Source organism: Anomaloglossus baeobatrachus, chromosome 11 (genome assembly GCF_048569485.1).
Source record: "Anomaloglossus baeobatrachus isolate aAnoBae1 chromosome 11, aAnoBae1.hap1, whole genome shotgun sequence".
Classification (NCBI taxonomy): Eukaryota; Metazoa; Chordata; class Amphibia; order Anura; family Aromobatidae; genus Anomaloglossus; species Anomaloglossus baeobatrachus.
Window position 1 is genome coordinate 152291788 of NC_134363.1, and position 18732 is coordinate 152310519.

The 18732-nt window shown below is 48.4% G+C and overlaps 1 protein-coding gene across 1 annotated transcript in view; it reads left to right on the forward strand.

The window, feature by feature from the left end:
- The window catches only part of LOC142256917 (uncharacterized), an 88161-nt gene extending 69934 nt beyond the window's left edge, over positions 1 to 18227 (forward strand). The window contains exons 6-9 of the mRNA XM_075328904.1: positions 1646 to 1765; positions 8314 to 8400; positions 15038 to 15185; positions 16851 to 18227. Of these exons, the coding sequence (XP_075185019.1) occupies positions 1646 to 1765; positions 8314 to 8400; positions 15038 to 15185; positions 16851 to 16882 (387 nt within the window). The 3' untranslated portion in view covers positions 16883 to 18227. The remainder of the gene's footprint in view (positions 1 to 1645; positions 1766 to 8313; positions 8401 to 15037; positions 15186 to 16850) is intronic.
- Positions 18228 to 18732: the final 505 nt, after the last annotated feature.

Below are 18732 nucleotides of genomic sequence, written 5' to 3' on the forward strand. Positions count from 1 at the left end.
ACAGCTGGAGCTGAGTGAGGTTGGATGGAGGCGTTTGTGAACAGCAGTTTTCAGCTCTTTCCACAGATTCTCGATTGGGTTGAGGTCTGGACTGTGACTTGGCCATTCTAACACCTGGATACATTTATTTGTGAACCATTCCATTGTAGATTTTGCTTTATGTTTGGGATCATTGTCTTGTTGGAAGATAAATCTCCGTCCCAGTCTCAGGTCTTTTGCAGACTCCAACAGGTTTTCTTCAAGAATGGTCCTGTATTTGGCTTCATCCATCTACCCATCAATTTTAACCATCTTCCCTGTCCCTGCTGAAGAAAAGCAGGCCCAAACCATGATGCTGCCACCACCATGTTTGACAGTGGGGATGGTGTGTTCAGGGTGATGAGCTGTGTTGCTTTTACGTCAAACATATCATTTGGATTGTGCCCAAATAGTTCGATTTTGGTTTCATTTGACCAGAGCACCTTCTTCCACATGTTTGTTGTCTTCCAGGTGGCTTGTGGGAAACTTTAAATGACACTTTTTTTTGTGGATATCTTTGAGAAATGGCTTTCTTCTTGCCACTCTTCCATAAAGGTCAGATTTGTGCAGTGTATGACTGATTGTTGTCCTATGGACAGACTCTCCCACCTCAGCTGGAGATCTCTGCAGTTCATCCTGAGTGATCATGGGCCTCTTGGCTGCATCTCTGATCAGTCTTCTCCTTGTTTGAGATGATAGTTTGGATGGACGGCCGGGTCTTGGTAGATTTGCAGTGGTATGATACTCCTTCCATTTCAATATGATCGCTTGCACAGTGCTCCTTGGGATGTTTAAAGTTTTGGACATACTTTTTGTAACCAAATCCAGCTTTAAGCTTCTCCACAACAGTATCACGGACCTGTCTGTTGTGTTCCTTGGTCTTCATAATGCTATCTGCGCTTTAAACAGAACACTGAGACTATCACAGAGCAGGTGCCATGATACGGAGACTTGATTACACACAGGTGGATTATATTTATCATCATCAGTCATTTAGGAGAAGATTGGATCATTCAGAGATCCTCAATGAACTTCTGGAGTGAGTTTACTGCACTGAAAGTAAAGGGGATGAATAATATTGCACTCCCCACTTTTCAGTCATTTTATTTTTTACAAAAGCTTAAAATAAGCAATAAATTTCGTTCACCTTCACAATTGTGTCTCACTTGTTGATTCTTCACCAGAACATTAAAAATTCTATCTTTATGTTTGAAGTCTGAAATGTGGGAAAAGGTTGAAAAACATTCAAGGGGGCCGAATACTTTCTCAAGGCACTGTAGATAATCTTTCCCAACTTATGGCCAAGGGGTCCCGGAAAATCCCAAGACCGTTGACAGCCATGTCCGTCTTGTCATCTACGGGTGATATGCCCCCCCCCCCCCCCCATAAGGGCCTGAGATAAATACTGAGCTTCATAAGAGAGGTTTATCAACTCCTGAGTTATTAGACGCGGTGGGTTTATATGGCCGCTTTTAATTTTCAATTGCCCGCATGTACTGACCACCTCGTATATGCCTATGACTGTAGTGTTTGGGTCAGGAAACTCGTGGAGTGCTGTACATTGTGTTTCATACTTGGATGTATACTGTCACATGCGTCACATTTCTTTTTTTTTCTCTATTTTCAGCTTTGCCTTACCGTCCTGGTCTTGTTCTCTGGCCTGTATGAAATCTCCACCCTGCACACCATCATACTGGTTATTGGTTTGATCTGGGCCTTTCTTAAAGTCACCATTGGCATCCTGGCAGTGAGTATTACCATTCTCACCAGTTACCTTTTATATATGTATAACCATTGAGAAAAGTGTGCATTGTACATACAGAGCGATCCAGTTACACTAAAACCCTGTGCACACACGCTGGTTTTTGAAGCAGTTGTGTGATTTGTTTTGTTTTTTTTTTTTAAATCTGCATCAAAATCTGCATGCCTCTCCTGAATCCAGCAAAGTCTATGGGATTTCAGATTTGCTATGCACACGGTACATCTTTTTTCCGTGCATTTTTGGTGCAGATTTTGATGGAGAGAAAATTTGCAGCGTGTCAACTATTGGTCAGGTTTAGCAGCGGTTTTTCACCCATTGACTTCAGTTCATTGACTTTCTTGATGGCTCAAAAAATACCATCAAAAACTGCATAGATAGATTTTTATATATATATATATATATATATATATATATATATATATATATATATATATATATATATATATATATATATATATATATATATATAATATTTTATCGTTCCTATGGGAGACCCAGACCATGGGTGTTTAGCTTCTGCCTCCGGAGGACACACAAAGTACTACACTTAAAAGTGTAGCTCCTCCCTCTGAGCTTATACACCCCCTGGAGAACCAGATCTAGCCAGTTTATCGCTTTTGTGTTCAGGAGGCATACATCCACACATGCATTCTCATCTGATTTCTTTGATTTTTGGAAAGAGTTTGAAGAAAAGCGGGTCCATGTCTGGACTCCCGGCATGTCCCTTCTCACCCCACTGTGTCGGCGGTGTTGTAAGGTTGATTCCTAGGCTGGAGCCTTACATGCCGTGCTCCTTCACCATCCCTCCTGGGCTCTGGCTTGATGTGGGAGCCAGCACGGTCTCCATGCTTGGCAGGAGACCGGTCTCCATCCGCAGCCCTTCAGGACCCTGCTGGACTGGAGCACTCATCCCCAGGGACTTGGCCCTGCGTCTCAGCAAGCTAAGTACCTGAGACGTTTATATATTGGGGGTCCCTGTACATTATTGTTGTGGGAGAGTGTGCTTATTGTGTTTTTTGACATTTCCGGCGGGTTCTCTAGCTGTCGCCTGAGAACCGCGCCGATGGTGCCTGCGCGCCGGCCGCACCGCTCAAATTTAGTCCCCGGCTCCGCCGGAGGCCTAGTTTCGGTTTCACTGCCCTTGCATGTCAATCATGTAGAGGGACAGGCTCGGCTCCGCCCGGCGGCCGTTCGGCACAGGGGAGGGACACTCCCCACTGCAGTGCGTGTCCCCTCCCCTGTAGGTCTCTATGGCCCTCCAGATCCCGCTCCTCAATCAAGTCCCGCCCCCTCCCTTCGCTCCGGCGGCCATTTTTTCAGCGTTCTCTCTGCGATCAGTCACATTGCAGCGCTGGTCTGCAGCATCTCTGCTGAGGTGCTGTGCTTGGGGGTCCGGGCTTCGGGATCTGGAGGGCACACAACACCGCTCCAGCGGTCCGGTAAGCCACAACCGGTCTCCGGTTGTGGACCTCTGTTTATACTCTCTGGGGTTCATTCTCTGGCAGAGCCCCCACTCCACCAGCATGTCTCACACGAGGAGCAAGGCTCCAAAGCTGTATTCAGTATGCACTGCATGTAAGCTCCTGCTGCCTGAACCGAGCATATTCCCACATTGTGATGCCTGCTCTAACTTGGCGGTGCCTCAGCCTGGAGTCTCACCCCCAGTGGTCTCTCAGGCTGCTCCTGCTCCTGTGGCTGAACCCCCGGCTTGGGTAGAATCCTTTTCTAGGTCTATCTCCCAGTCTTTTGCTGACTCCATGGGACTTCTGTCCAGGACTTTGCTGAACATGCATCAGCCCCCTTCACAGGGAGCCTCTGCTGCTAGGGGTCTCTCAGGACCGGAGCTCACAGAGGATTCATCTAGTCCCAGACCCCGTCCTCCTAAGAAGAGACGCAGGGTTCCCTCTCCTTCCTCGTCCCGCGGCTCTGATTCAGTAGCTGACTCGCAGGATGAGGAGGATGCCTTTTACAGGGGGCTCGGAGGCTAACTCCATGTACCCCATTGATCTGTCTGAAAGTGACTCAGATGTTAGTTACTTGATTGCTTCCATTAATTCTGTACTGGACCTCAATCCGCCAGTATCAGAGGAGCAACCCACTCTGGCAGAAAAGCACCAGTTTACCTCGCCTAAGAGAGCAAAGAGTGTGTTCTTTAACCACTCCAGTTTTCAGGCCGCTGTGACCAAGCCCAGGGCCTGTCCTGACAAACGCTTCCCAAAGCGTGGTTCTGATGACCGCTTCCCCTTTCCACCTGAGGTGGTCAAAGAGTGGGCTCATTCCCCAAAGGTAGACCCTCCGGTGTCTAGGCTCTCAGCCCGTTGTATCGGTGGCTGATGGCACCTCCCTTAAGGATTCCACTGACCGCCAGATTGACCTTCTGGCCAAATCCGTATATGAAGCGGCGGGGGCCTCGTTTTCCCCGACTTTTGCAGCAGTGTGGGCTCTCAAAGCCATCTCTGCTTCTCTAGAGGAGATGCATTCCCTCGCCAGGGAATCTATGCCCGAATTGGTTCCCTTAACTTCCCAAGCTTCAGCTTTTTCATCCTATGCCATGTCTGCCATGCTGGAGGCTTCTCACCGCACTGCGGTGGCTTCGGCTAATTCCCTCGCTATCCGCAGGATCTTGTGGCTTCGAGAGTGGAAGGCAGATGCTTCTTCAAAGAAGTACCTTGCGGGGCTCCCTTTTGCTGGGTCCCGGCTGTTCGGTGAACAGCTGGATGAAATTATTAAAGAGGCTACTGGCGGGAAGAGTACTTCCATGCCACAAACAAAAACCAGGAAACCTGTCCAGGGTAGGAATCAGTCGAGGTTTCGTTCCTTTCGTTCCTCCAACTGGTCGTCCTCTAAGCCCTCGGCCTCGTCCACTAGCTCAGCCAAGGACCAGAAATCCAACTGGCGCCCAAAAGCGCGTCCACAGAAGACCGCAGGAGGTGCTGCCGCTAAGGCAGCCTCCTCGTGACTATCTGTCCGCGCCAGCAACGTCCTTAGTCGGTGGCAGGCTCTCCCACTTTGGCGACGTGTGGTTTCAACACATCTCCGATCAGTGGGTAAGGGATATCATCTCCCACGGCTACAGGATAGAATTCTTTTCCAGCCCGCCAAACAGATTTTTTTCTCTCAACTCCCCCCTGCTCCAAGGCCGCCGCCTTCTCTCAGGCCGTGGCATCCCTGCAGGCAAGCGGAGTGATTGTACCAGTTCCCACTCGGGAACGGTTCAGAGGTTTCTACTCAAATCTCTTCCTAGTTCCCAAAAAGGACGGTTCCTTCCAGCCCATCCTGGATCTCAAGCTTCTCAACAAGCATGTCCGGGTGCGGCACTTTCGCATAGAGTCTCTGCGATCAGTCATTGCCTCAATGACCCAAGGAGATTTCCTGGCGTCCATCGACATCAGAGATGCCTATCTGCATGTGCCAATTGCAGTTTCTCACCAGCGTTGGCTACGTTTTGCAATCGGAGAAGATCATTTCCAATTTGTGGCTCTTCCTTTCGAGTTGGCCACAGCTCCTTGGGTATTCTCCAAGGTCATGGCAGCAGTGATTGCGGTCCTGCACCTACAGGGGTTGGCAGTGATTCCTTACCTGGACGACCTTCTAGTCAAGGCGTCATCCAGCGTGGACTGTCAGCGGAGTCTCGCTCACTCTCGCCACTCTAGCCCAGTTCGGGTGGCTTGTCAATCTTCCCAAATCCACTCTGACTCCGACTCAGAGTCTCATGTACCTAGGGATGCAGTTCGAGACTTTGCCGGCACATGTGAAGTTGCCATTAGTCAAACAGCAGTCCCTCCAACTGGCGGTGCGCTCTCTGCTGAGACCCCGCCGTTATTCCCTCAGGCGCTTGATGCAGGTGCTGGGTCAAATGGTGGCGTCAATGGAGGCTGTTCCCTTTGCCCAGTTCCATCTGCGTCCCCTGCAGCTGGACATTCTGCGCTGTTGGGACAAGCGGCCTTCCTCCTTGCACAGGTTGGTGGCTCTGTCGCCACAGACCAGGAGCTCTCTTCAGTGGTGGCTTCGGCTCCTCTCTCTGTCCCAGGGGCGCTCCTTCCTGGCCCCGTCCTGGGTGATTCTCACCACGGATGCCAGCCTTTCCGGCTGGGGAGCGGTATATCTCCACCACAGAGCACAGGGCACTTGGACTCCGTCCGAGTCAGCCCTTTCAATCAATGTGCTGGAAACCAGAGCTGTGCTTCTGGCTCTCCTAGCCTTTCACCACCTGTTGGCGGGCAGGCACATTCGAGTCCAGTCAGACAACGCGACAGCGGTTGCCTACATCAATCACCAAGGCGGGACACGCAGCCGCCTGGCAATGTTGGAGGTTCAACGCATTCTTCAATGGGCGGAGGACTCCAAGTCCACCATATCCGCAGTCCACATCCCAGGCGTAGAAAACTGGGAGGCAGATTATCTCAGCCGTCAATCCGTGGACGGTGGCGAGTGGTCCCTGCACCCGGCAGTGTTTCAGTCAATCTGCCGCAAGTGGGGCACTCCGGACGTGGATCTAATGGCATCCCGTCACAACAACAAAGTTCCTGTTTACGTGGCTCGCTCCCACGATCCTCAGGCCTTCGCCGCGGACGCTCTGGTTCAAGACTGGTCCCAGTTTCGTCTGTCCTACGTGTTTCCCCCTCTAGCTCTCTTGCCCAGAGTCCTGCGCAAGATCAGAATGGAGGGTCGTCGAGTCATCCTCATTGCACCGGACTGGCCCAGGCGAGCTTGGTACCCAGACCTGCTCCATCTGTCCGTAGAGGTGCCGTGGCATCTCCCGGACCGTTCAGACCTTCTCTCGCAAGGTTCGTTTTTTCAGCCTGAATTCTGCGGCTCTCAAATTGACGGCGTGGCTCTTGAGTCCTGGATCTTGACGGCTTCTGGTATTCCTCCTGAAGTCATCTCCACTATGACTCGGGCCCGTAAGTCTTCCTCCGCCAAGATCTATCACAGAACTTGGAAAATTTTCCTGTCCTGGTGTCACTCTTCCGACCATCCTCCTTGGCCATTCTCCTTGCCGACCCTTCTGTCCTTTCTACAGTCCGGTCTGCAGCTAGGACTGTCCCTCAACTCTCTCAAAGGACAAGTCTCAGCTCTATCAGTGCTGTTCCAGCGGCGTCTCGCTCGGCTGGCTCAGGTCCGCACCTTCATGCAAGGCGCGTCTCACATCATTCCGCCTTACCGGCGGCCCTTAGATCCCTGGGACCTTAATTTGGTTCTCACGGTTTTGCAGAAACCCCCCTTTGAGCCCCTTAGGGAGGTTTCTTTGTATCGTCTTTCACAGAAAGTGGCCTTTCTGGTGGCCATAACTTCCCTCAGGAGAGTCTCTGATTTGGCTGCGCTCTCCTCGGAGTCACCTTTTTTGGTTTTTCATCAAGACAAGGTGGTTCTCCGTCCGACTCCGGACTTTCTTCCTAAGGTGGTCTCTCCTTTCCACCTTAACCAGGACATTACCCTACCTTCCTTTTGTCCGGCTCCTGTTCATCGCTTTGAAAAAGCGTTGCATACTCTGGATCTGGTGCGTGCTCTCCGGATCTATGTGTCTCGCACCGCTGCTCTTAGGCGGTGCACTTCTCTTTTTGTGCTAACCACAGGCCGGCGCAATGGCCTCTCTGCTTCTAAGCCGACCTTAGCCCGTTGGATTAGGTCGACCATTTCGGACGTCTACCAGTGCACTCAGGTGCCTCCGATCAAGGCACATTCGACCAGAGCTGTCGGTGCCTCTTGGGCTTTCAGGCACCAGGCTACGGCTCAGCAAGTCTGTCAGGCTGCCACTTGGACTAGCCTGCATACCTTTTCGAAGCACTACCAAGTGCATGCTCATGCTTCGGCAGATGCGAGCTTGGGCAGACGCATCCTTCAGGCGGCTGTCGCCCATTTGTGAAGTTAGGCTCCGCCTGCTTCTTAGTTTTTCTGTTTATTTCCCACCCATGGACTGCTTTGAGACGTCCCATGGTCTGGGTCTCCCATAGGAACGATAAAGAAAAAGAGAATTTTGTTTACTTACCGTAAATTCTTTTTCTGATAGTTCCGTATTGGGAGACCCAGCTCCCTCCCTGTTGCCTGTTGGCAATTTCTTGTTCCGCGTGTTATCACCGGCTGTTGTCGTGGACAGAGTCTCCGGTTTTTCCGGCTCTTGCTCTGTTTTACTTGTGGGTGGCTATTCTTCTTCAGCTTTTGCAGTAAACTGGCTGGGACTGGCTCATCAGGGGGTGTATAAGCTCAGAGGGAGGAGCTACACTTTTAAGTGTAGTACTTTGTGTGTCCTCCGGAGGCAGAAGCTAAACACCCATGGTCTGGGTCTCCCAATACGGAACTATAAGAAAAAGAATTTACGGTAAGTAAACAAAATTCTCTTTTTTTTTTTTTGCATGTTTTCCCAAATATAACCAAATCAATGCCAATATATAGAATTCCCAGCCTCATGCTCTGTTCCCTTGTGAGTTTTGGCTTTAGTGATGCATCACTGGCACAATAGTTGGATTTAGCATTGAGAAGTCTGGTGACGCTTTGTCTCCCCTGTAAATTCATCCATAATTATTTCTAAACAGATTGTAAAGGAATTGAAGCCTCTCGTGTGGATATTTGCTCTACAGAACCTTCCGGAAGTGGCGTATCTGGTGTATCTCCTATACAAGGTACATTCATGTATAGTGCTGTTTTGATGGTTGGCATTAATGTTGGGGTGAATCGATTTATAAGACCCAGTCGATTGGGCCTCATCAGTAATCTGTGGGAAACCTAAGAACCGCTTCCTACTTTGATGGCATCCATGGCTTTTCTTTTGATTAGCCGGACTAGCAAGATGCTATCCTTGCGGCATTACACGTGTGATGGCGCACCAGGCTGGCCAATCAAAGGCAGTTTTCTGAACCCACGTCCAGCAGCCATGGATCACTGATGGTGCCAATGGACCATCTCCAGTTGGCCTGAGTCTATATTGGGAGGGGGCACTCGTTCACAAAACCTCTTTGAGATGCGTAGCTTACCAGGCACAAGCGCTCAACAGAGGAGCGCGCACATAGCGGTGTATGGGCTTCGTCTAATGAAGTTACGCTCTACTGTAAGCACAGGCTCGTAGATTTTCTATGAGAGGTTGTCCACTTCTTTAACATTGATGGCCTATGTCCGGCGCCCCAACTGACCGGCTGTTCACAGCAGCGGTCTGTCGTAAATGCTCAGTTCTGCAGCTGCCTCATCTTCAGATAGCAGCTGGGTATTGCACATAAATGGGAGGCGGATGTGCAGTACCCGGCCATGTCAGCTATCAGAAGACGGGGCAGCTCTGGAACTGAGCATTTCCTACTGCCCTGGCACTGAGAACAGCTGATTTGTGGAGGGTGCAGGGTGTCGGACCCCGGCCAATCTGTGTGAAAGTAGTGGCTAACCTCTTTACGCCTGTACACTTTTTTCTGAGTGCTGCTGCTTGCCGAGCAGTATGCTGCAGGGTGGGTTTTTTGAGTGTTCTCAGGACTTGGACCCCCCCAAAAAAATACTGCAGTCCGTAAAAAATATGTGCACATTGGCAATGTTACTTTATGGTAATATTCCACTAATAAAAATAAAGAAGTAAGAAAGGGACTAAGACTTTGTGCAAAATTTAAGCCATATGAAAAAAATAAAAAAAAACAATAAGGTAAGAAATATATAGACAATCAGAGGTTAATGTTTCGCTGTTAAACAACCCTGTACTAAGTTCCTATGGTGCATTGAGTACCAGAGTACCATGCCTGTATCATTTCTTATCTCCCTGATATTTTTGGTAAAAATCTTCCAGGTCCTTAGTGTTAAGACATAGCAGCACAGTATTGTATCGGTAGCATCGGCCGTTTTATGATAAATCTGTTTTATTGAAATTTTTTCATTACATAAAGAAAGCAACAAAGAGTATGAATAAAATACTGAATAATACATTAGCCACATCCTCTTTATATTATCGACCCGATGACTGAATATGACGGTCACAACGGTTTATCTCGATATCGTATCACACAACCACATATTACTTAAGGGAAGCCTCCGGGTCGGTTTGATATTTTCCAACCTAACCTGAATCTCCTCATGGTATGGCTAACTAGACTTTAAACAACAAAGAAAAATAAGTATTCTAAGAGTATTAAAAACAGAAGAAAAGAGGGGGGGAGAAGGACAAAGAAAAAAAAGAGACCAAGAGGGATTGGACAAAGGGTTGGAGGGGAAGGTAAGGAGAGTGTGCTGTTACCGAAACAAGGCTTGAAAGTCCGAGGACTCATTAAACAACACCCAGGGTTGCCAGACCTTAATACATTTTTCGTTACTTCCCATCACCATTGCTGAAAGTTCCTCCATGTGACAAATATGTGACAGCTCCCTCTGCCATTCCTCGATAGTGGGGGCCTCTGTGGCTCTCCAGTGCCTAGGAATGACCGCTCGGGCTGCTATCAAGCAAAATCGTAGAAGGCTCCTCTTTTGCTGCCTTACCGAGCCGGGTAGAATTGACAGAAGTGCTATTTTAATTGAGGGGGTGATGTTCTCACCAGACATTTGATTATACACTTGAAACACCTGAGACCAGAAGTTTGACAATTTCTGACATGCCCACCAAATATGAGTCCATTCCGCATCGCCAGCAGCATTTCGAGACTGATGGAAAGACTCTGTGTAATGTGGCAGGACACTGGTACCATCTCGCTAACAGCTTGTAACTCTTTTCCTGAGCACTACAAGCTACTGAAATTTTGTGAGAGAACAGGAAGGCCTTCCGTTTTTCCTTTCTTTGTCGCTCCATTGGGAGACCCAGACAATTGGGGTGTATAGCTTCTGCCTCCGGAGGCCACACAAAGTATTACACTTTAAAAAGTGTAACCCCTCCCCTCTGCCTATACACCCCCCCGTGCATCACGGGCTCCTCAGTTTTATGCTTTGTGTTGAAGGAGGCACACATGCACTCATGCTCCCATTTTAGTCAGCAGCAGCTGCTGATTATATCGGATGGAAGAAAAGAGGGCCCTAACAGGGCTCCCGGCATGCTCCCTTCTCACCCCACTAAGTCGGCGGTGTTGTTAAGGTTGAGGTACCCATTGCGGGTACACAGGCCGGAGCCACATGCCGTTTTCCTTCCCCATCCCTTAGGGGCTCTGGGAGAAGTGGGATCCTATCCGGTCATCCAGGCACTGGGACCGGGCTCCCTCCGCAGCCCCTGTGGGATTCTGACGGACAGGAGACTGAGTATCATCAGGTACAGGGCCCTGCAGCTACAGGTACTCTGTGTCCCCTTGACTCCGACCCAATCACTGACTTACCTCGGGATGGAGTTTCATACTCTCTCAGCGATAGTCAAGCTACCGCTGGACAAACAGCGTTCGCTGTGGTCACGACGGACGCGAGTCTGTCAGGGTGGGGAGCGGTTTTTCTCCACCACAAGGCTCAGGGAACCTGGTCTCCGACAGAGTCCTCCCTTCAGATCAATGTTCTGGAGATAAGGGCAGTGTATCTAGCCCTAAAAGCGTTCCATCGGTGGCTGGAGGGCAGGCAGATCCGCATACAGTCGGACAACGCCACGGCGGTCGCGTACATCAACCACCAGGGCGGCACTCGCAGTCGTCAAGCCTTCCAAGAAGTTCGGCGGATTCTGCTGTGGGCGGAGGCCACAGCCTCCACCATCTCCGCGGTTCACATCCCAGGCGTAGAAAACTGGGAAGCAGACTTTCTCAGTCGCCAGGGCATGGATGCAGGGGAATGGTCTCTTCACCCGGACGTGTTTCAAGAGATCTGTTGCCGCTGGGGAACGCCGGACGTCGATCTCATGGCGTCTCGGCACAACAACAAAGTCCCGGCATTCATGGCACGGCCTCAGGATCACAGAGCTCTGGCGGCGGACGCCTTAGTTCAGGATTGGTCGCAGTTTCGACTGCCTTATGTATTCCCTCCTCTGGCAATGCTGCCCAGAGTGTTGCGCAAGATCAGGTCCGACTGCCGCCGCGCCATCCTCGTCGCTCCAGACTGGCCGAGGAGGTCGTGGTACCCGGACCTGTGGCACCTCATGGTGGGTCAACCGTGGGCACTCCCAGACCGACCAGACTTGCTGTCTCAAGGGCCATTTTTCCATCTGAATTCTGCGGCCCTCAACCTGACTGTGTGGCCATTGAGTCCTGGCTCCTAGCGTCCTCAGGGTTATCTCAAGAGGTCATTGCCACTATGAGACAGGCCAGGAAACCAACGTCAGCCAAGATCTATCACAGGGCTTGGAGGATCTTCTTAGCCTGGTGCTCTGATAAGGGGTTTACCCCCTGGCCGTTTGCCTTACCCACGTTTCTTTCCTTCCTTCAATCCGGAATGGACAAGGGTTTGTCTCTCGGCTCTCTCAAGGGACAAGTCTCGGCGCTTTCCGTGTTTTTTCAAAAGCGTCTAGCCAGGCTTCCGCAGGTCCGCACGTTCCTGCAGGGAGCTTGCCAGGGATCTCAACAGGGTTCTACGGGCTCTTCAGAAACCTCCTTTTGAGCCGCTGCGGGATGTCTCTATATCACGTCTTTCGCAGAAGGTGGCATTTCTAGTGGCAGTCACATCACTCCGAAGAGTGTCAGAGCTTGCAGCGCTGTCATGCAAAGCCCCCTTCCTGGTATTTCACCAGGATAAGGTGGTTCTGCGTCCGGTGCCGGACTTTCTCCCCAAAGTGGTGTCCCCTTTTCATCTCAATCAGGATATCTCCTTACCTTCATTTTGCCCTCATCCAATTCACCAATGTGAAAAGGATTTGCATTTGTTAGATCTAGTGAGAGCACTCCGGATCTACGTGTCTCGCACGGCGCCACTGCGCCGTTCTGATGCGCTCTTTGTCCTTGTCGCTGGCCAGCGTAAGGGGTCGCAGGCTTCCAGGTCAACCTTGGCTCGGTGGATCAAGGAACCGATTTTTGAAGCCTACCGTTCTTCTGGGCTTCCGATTCCTTCAGGGCTGAAAGCCCATTCTACCAGAGCCGTGGGTGCGTCCTGGGCATTGCGGCACCGGGCGACGGCTCAGCAGGTGTGTCAGGCAGCTACCTGATCTAGTCTGCACACTTTCACGAAACACTATCAGGTGCATACCTATGCTTCGGCGGATGCCAGTCTAGGTAGGCTAGTCCTTCAGGCGGCGGTTGCCCACCTGTAAGAGGAGGGCCGTTGTTGGCTCTTTTTATCAGGGTATTCTTTTACCCACCCAGGGACTGCTTTTGGACGTCCCAATTGTCTGGGTCTCCCAATGGAGCGACAAAGAAGAAGGGAATTTTGTTTACTTACCGTAAATTCCTTTTCTTCTAGCTCCTATTGGGAGACCCAGCACCCGCCCCTGTTCCCTTCGGGCTGTTGTTCTTTTGTGTACACATGTTGTTCATGTTGAATTGTTCTTTTGGTTCATGGTTTTAAGTTCTCCGAACATCCTTCGGATTGAATTTACCTTAGACCAATTTATAAGTTTCCTCCTTCCTGCTTTTGCACCAAAACTGAGGAGCCCGTGATGCACGGGGGGGTGTATAGGCAGAGGGGAGGGGTTACACTTTTTAAAGTGTAATACTTTGTGTGGCCTCCGGAGGCAGAAGCTATACACCCCAATTGTCTGGGTCTCCCAATAGGAGCTAGAAGAAAAGGAATTTACGGTAAGTAAACAAAATTCCCTTCTTTCCGAAAAACTGAGACCAAGTTCGGTTTCCCACATTCGGATATACCCAGGGTCCTCCGAACCGCGGGCCTCAATAATCAAACGATATATGAGTGAGATCGAGTGTGTGGGCGGCGAAGACTGAAAAAATAAACGTTCAAACGGCGTGGACGTAGTCGGATCTGGGGGAAGTCCCCCCCCCGAGCCATGACCGCACAAAAGAGCGTAGCTGCATATATTCAAACCAGTTCAAGTGAAGGTCTGGGAATGTGGCCTGTATTTCTGCGAAAGGAGGCAGGTGTTTACCCTGTAAGAGCTTCCCCAATCTGATGTCCAACCCCCTCTCCCATCCGAGAAACCTGTCTGCGTTGCATCCCGGAGGGAAGCCTGGATTATCGAACAGGGAAGCCAATGGGGTGGGACTACCCGAAAGGCTGCGCTTGCATTTTATGTCCTCCCAAGCTTCCAAAGTCGCCCTGAACAGAATCCCATTTGGGTCTGTTTCTTTACCGCCTCCATGTCCTCTTTCTGAATCCATGGGAGTCCTCCAAGAGGGACCTGGGAAAAAGTTTGTTCCAACTCCACCCACTGTTTGGTCTCTTTGTGATATCGCCAATCGATCAAGCGGGCAACCAAGGAAGCTCTATGATAGGCCTGTAAGTCCGGCAACCCAGCTCCTCCCCTCTGCTTAGATCGGACCAGTGTCTTGTAGCTAATCCGAGGCTTACCTCCTTTCCAAACAAAACGGATCAGTGCGGACCTCAGGGTCTTAAAGAAGGCCGAAGAAGGATTTATGGGGACTGTCTGAAAAATATAAAGGAACCTCGGGAGGATGTCCATTTTAAAAGAATTTATCCGACCAAACCACGAGAGAGGTTTCCTATTATAGGTCTCCAGGTCTTTGAGAGTTTTATTTAAGAGGTTCTGGTAATTCAAAGAGTACAGCAGGCTTAACTTGGAAGGGACCGAAACTCTGAGATATTTAATTGATGTGTTTTGCCATCGAAAGGGGAATTTTACTTTTTAGGATTGTAACCTCAGCCGGGTTCAGGGATATATTTAATGCCTCCGTTTTGGAGTAGTTTATTTTGAAATTACTCAAGTTACCAAACCGTTCGAATTCTTTTATTAATGAGGGGAATGAGACCAAAGGTTGGGAGGTGTACAGCAGAAGGTCATCCGCGTACATAGCTGTTTTATATTCCTTGTGCCCAAGGCTCAGACCATGCACATTGGGATTCCCCCTAATTGCCACCGCAAGGTGCTCCATTACTATGACATAAAGAAGGGGAGATAGGGGGCAACCCTGTCGGGTGCCATTTTTGATTGCTACCGGGTCAGACAGGGCACCGTTAGCCCTGACACGAGCTGATGGTCTGGAGTACAGTGCCATTACCTTGCCAAGAAAATTTGGGCCTAGCCCTATCTGACTCAACGCAGATCTCATAAACCCCCAATGCACACGGTCAAACGCCTTTTCTGCGTCTATTGACAAGAGCCCCAAGGGTAGCATCGGCCGTTTTATTAAGTGAATTGTTACATTGTCTGTGTTTTTCCTGAATTCCTGCATAGAAGGGTTTGTTAGAAAGACCTGGGCGTCGTATTTTTCTGTGTCCGTCATATTCGAGCACAGGCCGTTCTCATCTCTCGTGCTTTGCTATCAGGTGGCGGTGGAATGGGGCATAGACAACTCCTACACGCTGGAAGCCGCGGCTGTGCTGGGCTCCGTCATCTCGGTGGTTATTAAGTCCGTGCTGTTTTGGTCTCTGTACCAAGTGTATCGGAGCTTTGGCCAAGGACTGCGAGAGAGAAGTAAGTGTGTGTTGTCTTCTAGGTATGAGCATGCGTGACTTTGTGGAAGCGGCGCTTTTTAAAGTATGAGAAATAGAGAAGTACAATGGAGAAATAACCTCCAGCGTGTCCCTCACCAATTCCAACTTGTGATACATTTGTGTTTGTAATGTATAAATGAATGTGGGTCTGTCTATAGAATATATACACAGAGGTCAGCACTGTCTTTGAAAAGTAAGATTTCTATCAATATGGACGTATGTGTGTGTATATATAGAAACACTAATCCATGCACACGAATTGGTCTATCTCTCTCCGATAGACAAGATACATACTTATAGAACAGAGATGTAAACGATTTCCAATTTGTGTGCTACATACCTGGATGTATATAAAAAAAAATATATAATAGTCATGGCCAAAAGTGTTGGCACCCTCCAGAAAATGAAGTATTTATCTAAGAAAATTATTGCAATTACACAATTTGTCATACACCTGTTTTTTGTTTTGTTTTTTTTTTTTGTTGTTGTTTTAATACACACAAACTAAATAGAGAAAAAAAAGGCAAATTGGACATAGTTTCAGACAAAACCCCCAAAATGGGCTGGACAGAATTGTTGGCCCCTTTCCAAAATTGTAGGTAAACAATTTTGTTTCAAGCATGTGATGCTCGTTCAAACTCACCTGTGGCAAGTAACAGTTGTGGGCAATATGAAAATCACACCGGAAACCAGATAAAAAGGGGAGAAGTTGTCTCAATATTTCCATTGTCTGTGCGTGCCACACTAAGCATGGAGAACAAAAAGAGAAGAGACCTGTCTGAGAAGTTGAGAACCAAAATTGTTGTAACCTTGAAATCATTGATATTGTTCAAGTTCATCTCTAGAGACATCAAATAGGTAGACTACAGTTTGCCAAAATGTAATGAAAAAGCCAAAATCCTTCTAGGAAAGAGTCTCTTGTTGACAGATGAGACAGATATAGAACTTTTTGGGAAACCACATCATTCTACAGTTTACTGAAAACGGAATGAGGTCTACAAAGAAAAGAAAACAGGACCTACAGTCAGGTATGGTGGAGGCTCAAATATGTTTTGCTGTCTCTGGCACTGGGGGCCTTGACTGTGTGCAAGCCATTCTGAAACCTGAAAATTGCCAAAGGATTTTGGGTCGCAATGTAGTGCCCAGTGTCAGAAAGCTGGGTTTGAGTCCCAGGTCATGGGTCTTCCAGCAGGACAATGATTCCAAACACTTCACGAAGCCCCAGAAATGGATGGAAACAAAGCGCTGGAGAGTTCAGATCTAAATCCCATTGACTCCTGTGGAGAGATCTTAAAATTGATGTTGGGAGAAGAGAAGACACCTCCAAATATGAGAGACCTGGAGCAGAGTATAGAGAAGAGTCCAGAATTCCAGGTGAGAGGAGGAAGAAGCTTGTGGACGGTTATAGGAAGCGATTGATTGCAGTTATTTATTCCAAAGGGTTGAGGGTGCTAATAATTTTGTCCAGTCCATTTTTGGAGTTTTTTGTGAAATTATGCCCTATTAGCCTTTATTTTCTGCGTTTTTGTTTTGTTCCAATAAACACAAAGGAAAAATAAACCTTTCTAGAACAATTTCAAGAGTGCCAACCTTTTCCACCATAAGTCTATGCATCTAATTTTTTTTATTTTTTGTCCTTTTACAGTGTTTTCTTCCTATGGAAGGATTGACTCCTAGAAGTCCTGACGGATAATATTGGAGGACTTCTTTTTTTTTTTTTTTTTTTTAGTAACACTTGCCAGGACAGACTATTGTAATCCTAGCATTCTGGAGATTGGAGGTAACCTGTAGCCTCGCTGAGCACATCCGAGCCGCCCGGAAAAGGGAAAAATTCAACGTTTAATAGTCAAACGCTTGAGTCTTGGTCTGTCCACTCCTGCATTACTCCGCGGCCTCTCTCCGCACTCTCTGCACTGGGCTGGGCTGTACATTGGTATTTTTCTTCCTTAGAGTCTCGCTCCACCATTATTATTTTGCAGTTCGTTCTCTACATGGACCTTTGAGTAATGGCTTATTTCGTTGCGTCTACATAACCTATATGTAAAAAATCCTCCATGTGCACTCAGAATTGGTTTGTGACATCATGTTAGAGCACATCTGTGTCGGATGGATACCCGAGTGCCCGATGGACCCTGTTGGCTTATATTGGGGTCTGTCTGGTCTGATTTTAATGTCAACTATGCTTGAATCTGGGATTTCAGCGTTCATGCAGTAAGTGTCGTGATGTTCCTCTGCTGATCTGCATCCGGGGAGATATAATGCCAATGTGATATTTGCCTATTTACATTCTGGAAGAGGTGCCGAGTCAGCTGCGTCTATATTTGCCTTGGATATGTATTGATCTGTTCAGGGAGTACACGGAGAGCTCTTTTCTAATTACTATGTTTAACCTAATATTTATTTTCTTCATATAATTACTATAGCCATTCTGAATAGTGAAGATCTGCAAAAGTTTACAGAAAGAGCAGTTCCATGCCATCTCCAAGGGCATCTAAATGGATTCAGTCCCTAAGGTCAGTGACCCGATGACCCAATAATCGGTGTTCGGTCGATTCCAACTATCAGCGCATCTAAACAGGCGCCAATATGAATGAACGAAACGCACATTTGTAGTTTACGATGATTTCTACATACGCACAAAAAGCATTAGCAAATACAAAGAACAGTCCAGCTCACCTGTTGTAATTCATTGGAGACCGGCAATATTTGACCGTAACCAGACCAGAAGGAGAAAGCCAACTCCAAGCAGATAAGGAGATACATTTGTAGCATGGTCCAGCAAACAGGTCTTTTGCCGGACCATCCTACAAATTTAGCACAAAAAGCATTATCGGCAGCATATTGCCCCCTGTGCTGCTGATTACCATGGTGTAATATGGGCCCAGAATGTTCGTCGGCCGGCGTAAATGAGCCGGTAAACAACCGACGATCAACTTGGATATAGCCGATCCGAGGTCATTGAACAGCAAAGAGCTTAATCACAAAGAGGCTGTTTTTGCTTTTTTTTTAAAAAAAAAATATACATTATAAAGTAAAATGGGTTTTCCAATTTAGAAAACTCCTTGTCCCCTGGGATCAGATTGTGTTACAAACAAACTGCTTTACTCACCTTCCTCAGGTCCAGCGCCCAGTCTCCGCCGCTGCTCCCCATATATGTTGTCTTCAGCGCCAGACAATAATGGACATAGAAAGCAGCGGCGGAGGCTGAACGCCGGACCCAGGGAGGGCGAGTAATGTTTGCTATTAAAACAAACTGCAGCCGTGGGACAGGGGTTTTGACTGAACCTGGAAAACCCCTTTAAAGCGCACCAATCACCAGGATTTTCCTATATAACCTATAAAGCCAGTGCTATACTGGCACTATCAGGCTGATTCTATACATACCTGTAGTGGTCAGCTAGGATATATAGGTTTTGAAACACAAGTAAAGTTTGTAAAATGATCAGCTTTTTGAGTGGCAGCAGCTGACAGCTAGGGTGTGGGTATTCATAGTGATTCCTTCCCCCCCCCCCCGCCTGTTCATTCTC